Consider the following 5,001-nt stretch of genomic DNA (forward strand, 5'->3'; position numbering starts at 1 on the left):
TCAAATGTTGCTTCAACAAATTCAGTGTAGCAGGGCAGAAATTATCTCAAGAAATAACCTTTCACAACACAACATAAAGTCATTCCACCCCGTTCAGCAGACTGATCACAGGCACGTGTCCAACTTGGGACCATTTTTGAAAATGACTAATTTCTATCAACTACTGCTCAGTAAACATTCTCAGTGAGACACAATAAGATACCCAATAACACCTCTGTAACTCTGTGTTATGTTAAAAAAAATGTCCTCTGTCAAAACACATGCAGTGGTTTTGGCTAGTTGAGCGCCTGGTTTCCAGTTTTTCCATGATTGCTCTTTGTTTGAAAAGGCCCAGTTCTCCTGTTTTTTGACCTGGTGAAGGAGCAGACAAGCTTGTGTTATCTCTCTGACTTCATACCAACCTGACTGCCACTATCTTTATTGTATATTTTATGCATCGTTCTTCTGGTTTCATTGTAGGATGAGAAGCAGCAGGGTCTGTCAGATGAAGATCTACGAGCAGAAGTGGACACCTTCATGTTTGAGGGCCATGACACCACCGCCAGTGGCCTCTCTTTCATCCTCTACTGTCTGGCCTGCAACCCAGAACACCAGAAGATTTGCAGGGATGAGATCATGCAAGTTCTGGAGGGCAAGGACACCGTGGAGTGGTAGGCTCATGAGTTGAAAGTATTGCCATTTGCAATGCAAGTCTGTGCTAGTTGGTCTGTGTCACAACAGCTGGTTTCAGTGTGATTTTGGCCATCATTGTATTGTTTAAGAGTATGGACAACTAACAACATATATCTGTATTATTTTAAGGGAGGACCTCAGTAAACTTCCATACACTACAATGTGCATAAAAGAATCCCTCCGTCTTTACCCTCCTGTACCAGGAATATCCAGAATTATCACCAAACCCATGACTTTTTTTGATGGAAGGACTCTGCCAGCAGGTTTGTTGTCAGTGTTTTCAGGCAGTTCATGTACATAAGACAGCATTCTGTTGCATAGTGTAATAATAATGTTTACCTCACTGGTACAAGATCAACTATTAACTTGTATTATCTGAAATTGTTTTTCATAATGCACCTTTGGCCTATAGACAGGTATATACAGTATATAATGTACATTTCTTCCCTGTAAGCAGTTTTAAAGTTTCATCATTTCAGACACATTTTTTCCTAAAGTTATGTGAGTTTGACTGTTTGAGCACATAGTGAAACATTGGCCAACAGTCAATGTCTGAACCACTGACTTGTTGGTTATTCATGCTTTAAGTGGTGGTGGCAGCTTTATGTGTCTCACACTAAAATATTTTCAGTTTGTATCCATACACCTTGTATGTGTCCTGTCTCTGAACAATCCCAAACTAAAACACACGTTTTTCTTCTTTTTTGTAGGTAGTCTCATTGGGATAAATGTGTATGGGATTCACAGGAATGCAGCTGTCTGGGAAAACCCTGACGTAAGTCCAGTTCTGAGCAAATCTGTGAGAAGTGAAGGCTCACCTTTGCCAACTCATGTGCTGTGCCATCCATATTCATGCTACCTGCACTCAAAAGACCAAGATTCCTTGCGAATAGAACATGCAAACACAAATTAATGTTCCGTTCGATGGGGAAATTCCGATAGGCGTATACATGGCCAATAATTCAGGTTAGAAAAGGAGTAACCCAGGGGTCATATTCGGGTTTTTAAAAAGGGTTTCAAAGGGGTTATTGGTGTTTACATGGCCATGCGCAACCGGGTTATTGCTGATATTCCGGTTATGAAAGGGTTACTTTACTGCATGTAAATGTAGTGACTGCCATCTGTTCCTTCCATCTTGTTTCAACACAGGTCTTTGACCCGTTGCGTTTCCTACCAGAGAATGTTTCCAAGAGGTCACCTCATGCATTTGTGCCTTTCTCTGCTGGACCAAGGTTTGTCTCCACCTGATAGCACTGGGGAGGGAGGTTCTTACCTGACAGCTTCTCAATGTCTTTTCATTTTTCTTACAAAAGTCTGTAACGTGTAGATGTTTAACTGAGCACCAGCCCCCTTTCCACCAATCCGGAAACTGTTTTATTAGGATTTAGAGGAGATGCTTTTTTAGTCCTCTGAGTACGATATCCTGCTTGAGTTATGTGGATTATTCAATGAAGTCAAGGAAAGTAATTGCAGACTGGAGTCCACAAATAGAAAGAGACTTAACATTTAATTGAGCTTCCAAATATGGTAAATCAGCAACTTTTCAGTCATTCAGCATCTTTTGTCCCTTACCGTGGATGTTTATACTTTGCTCTGAGATGTTCTGTACATCAAAATCTGCTTGGAAAGAGGAAAAATTAAACAATTCTCATTCATGCACTTCTGACAAACCTTAATGAGATGGACAAAAGTCATTTCTCTCTCCTGATTCAGTTTAAAAGTAAAGAAGTTGTCAGAACTTATTTGGTGAAGGTTATAGCTCGTTAATCATGTGCTTCATCATATTGACATTACTGCTGGGTTGTTGACATATCAGTTCTAATATAATGTCAATCCACAGTGATAAATGAGAATCTGTTACTGATTACATGTTACTGTCCTGTTGTTGCTTAAAAGCATTTTTTTGTTTTGTTTTGTTTTGTTTTCCTCCCTCAGAAACTGCATTGGTCAGAACTTTGCCATGAATGAGCTGAAAGTGGCGACAGCCCTGACACTGAAGAAATACGAGCTGATGGAAGACACCACTCACAAACCCAAGATAATTGGTCGGCTGGTGCTTCGCTCAATCAATGGCATCCACATCAAGATCAAATCTGTTGATCCACAAGCATAAAGAGAAATCCCTGCAGGAAATGCAGTCGACCTGGAAGACACATTATTGAAACAAGGGAAATCTGAAGATCTGAAGTGTCTTCATTTTTAATATTTTTAAGTTTTAATGGTTCAATGAGTAGAATTTAGCGTGATCTATTGGGAGAAACTGAATATTCAAAGGGATGCTTTCATTAGTGTATAACAACCTGAAGCCTTTTGTGTTTGCTGCAGCCTGTAATGTCACTGCTGGATGCCACTAAATCTACACACAGGACCTTTAAGTCTGCTTTTAAGCCTATACACTGAAATTGAATCACAATGATCAAATGACAAATTGTACAGTTTTTTCTTTAGCAACTATTTTCAATGACTGATAACTTGATGAAAAACTTGTAGTTTGTGATCATTTTCTCACACTGGGAGAGATTTTAATGAGACATGCCTGCACTTTATAATGAAAAGGCAAGAGGACCTGCAGAATATTGTGGCAGGAAATTTGTAATAAATCAGTTTAAAATAAATGTTTGAAAAACAACATTTTCCTGTCTTCATTTGTAAATGCAATATGCAATAAATGGAGCAGTTCTCAGCTCTGAGCATGTTCAAAGAGCCCATAACATTATCTCTGCACTTTTTGTTCCATAAACAGTGCTTAAATTTTGACAGAGTTTACTGTCACTAGGTGAAAAGTCACATTTGAACAGTCGTGAAAGTGATTTACCTGTGCCACATGAACTCATTCACAGCCAGGAAAAAGGCATCCAGGTCAACGTTTATCTCCAGAACAGTTGCAGGACTGTGCAGTACACACTTAGAATACAGGCAGTTATCATTTGTGGGTCAAAGGTAATTAAATTTTTATTTACAGCCATATGATTACAAAATCCACACGGCCACGACACAGTGTTGAGTAAACAGTCCAGTAATTGCAAACATAGAAAACTTACAAGGCCAACAAAACATGTAAAAGTCAATATACCTGATAAGGCCAAAGGTCAAATAAGAGCAACATAATGTTTGGACAGCGCAAATGGCTTTTATCTGCAGACGAATCCAAACAAATCACTCAAAGCTGATGCCACCACATTCATGGGATGCCACAAACAGACTTTGGACAAGTTAAAGTTGTGTGCAACAGGCCTGTCACTGTGACTCAGGGAAATTGTGTGGTGCCTTTTTGCAATGATAATGAATAACACAACCAATAAAAAACAATTAAGAGGTAAATGATTCCACCTCTGTCAGGTCACAGTCCCTGACAAATCTGCTGGTAACCTGAGAAGCCTGGCCAAGCTTCTTTATCATACTTCTTTTTACGTGGCTCTTTGTGGGTCTCTGATAGATAGGGGGCTGTGACAGGGATGGGGTTAAGGGTGACAGGTTGATAGCAAGTTTCTACCCACGTCCATGACATCCATTTGTTCAGCAGGTGTATTTCCCAGCATCTGCTTTTTTGATATATATAAGTGTGATTGTGGTCCTTGTAGTGAGTCTCTGTCATGTTACTGGCTGTAAAAGTCAAAAATATCTGGACGGCCCAACTATGTTCATTTTTCTTGTAAAACCATCTGAAAGAGTTTGAGTTACCTGTCATGTTGACATGGTATCACAACTTGACATCCCAGCAACAATGGAAGGTGATTTGTGTCTGCTAAAATAAACCTTGTTTTCTGTTTTTACCATCACTTTCTCCTGTTTCACCTGATAATTGTTTCTTCACCTGCTGTCTATTTTGAACTCAATATAATTTTCCTTTTTTTGCTTGTTTATCATCAATGTTCTCACTGATGATAAACAAGAGGAAAAATTAAACAATTCTCATTCATGCACTTCTGACAAACCTTAATGAGATGGACAAAAGTCAAAAGTCATTGTTGCTTTTATGTTAAACACTGTGTGTTGTAGTTTATGCATGGGTGGTGCTGCACAGATAAAGTTTATTATCATGATTGCTATTCCTCCTACATTGTGGTTCACATGGATTTCTTGACCTTAATTTCACACCCTGGTATCTTGGTTACCATTTCATAAAAAAATTCTTATCTTATCTATCTTATCTACCGCCTTGCTGCTGGACGCACATTATCATTTGACTGGCAGGACCGAGCAGATTCTCCGCCCACTTACACCTTACGTAATGCCCACCCAGCTGAGAGTTTAAATTGCGCTTCACTGGTCAGCAGCAGCCATCTGTCTGCAGAGGTTGTCCTCCAGTGAGAATCAGGCACCGTCGCA

General features: G+C 39.5%; 1 protein-coding gene across 1 annotated transcript in view; it reads left to right on the plus strand.

Annotated features, from left to right (window-relative positions):
• The window catches only part of LOC139333602 (cytochrome P450 4B1-like), a 6,865-nt gene extending 3,562 nt beyond the window's left edge, over positions 1-3,303 (plus strand). Inside the window, exons 8-12 of the mRNA XM_070966135.1 lie at positions 460-650; positions 802-935; positions 1,383-1,447; positions 1,822-1,904; positions 2,608-3,303. Of these exons, the coding sequence (XP_070822236.1) occupies positions 460-650; positions 802-935; positions 1,383-1,447; positions 1,822-1,904; positions 2,608-2,785 (651 nt within the window). The 3' untranslated portion in view covers positions 2,786-3,303. The remainder of the gene's footprint in view (positions 1-459; positions 651-801; positions 936-1,382; positions 1,448-1,821; positions 1,905-2,607) is intronic.
• Positions 3,304-5,001: the final 1,698 nt, after the last annotated feature.

Source organism: Chaetodon trifascialis, chromosome 7 (genome assembly GCF_039877785.1).
Source record: "Chaetodon trifascialis isolate fChaTrf1 chromosome 7, fChaTrf1.hap1, whole genome shotgun sequence".
Classification (NCBI taxonomy): Eukaryota; Metazoa; Chordata; class Actinopteri; order Chaetodontiformes; family Chaetodontidae; genus Chaetodon; species Chaetodon trifascialis.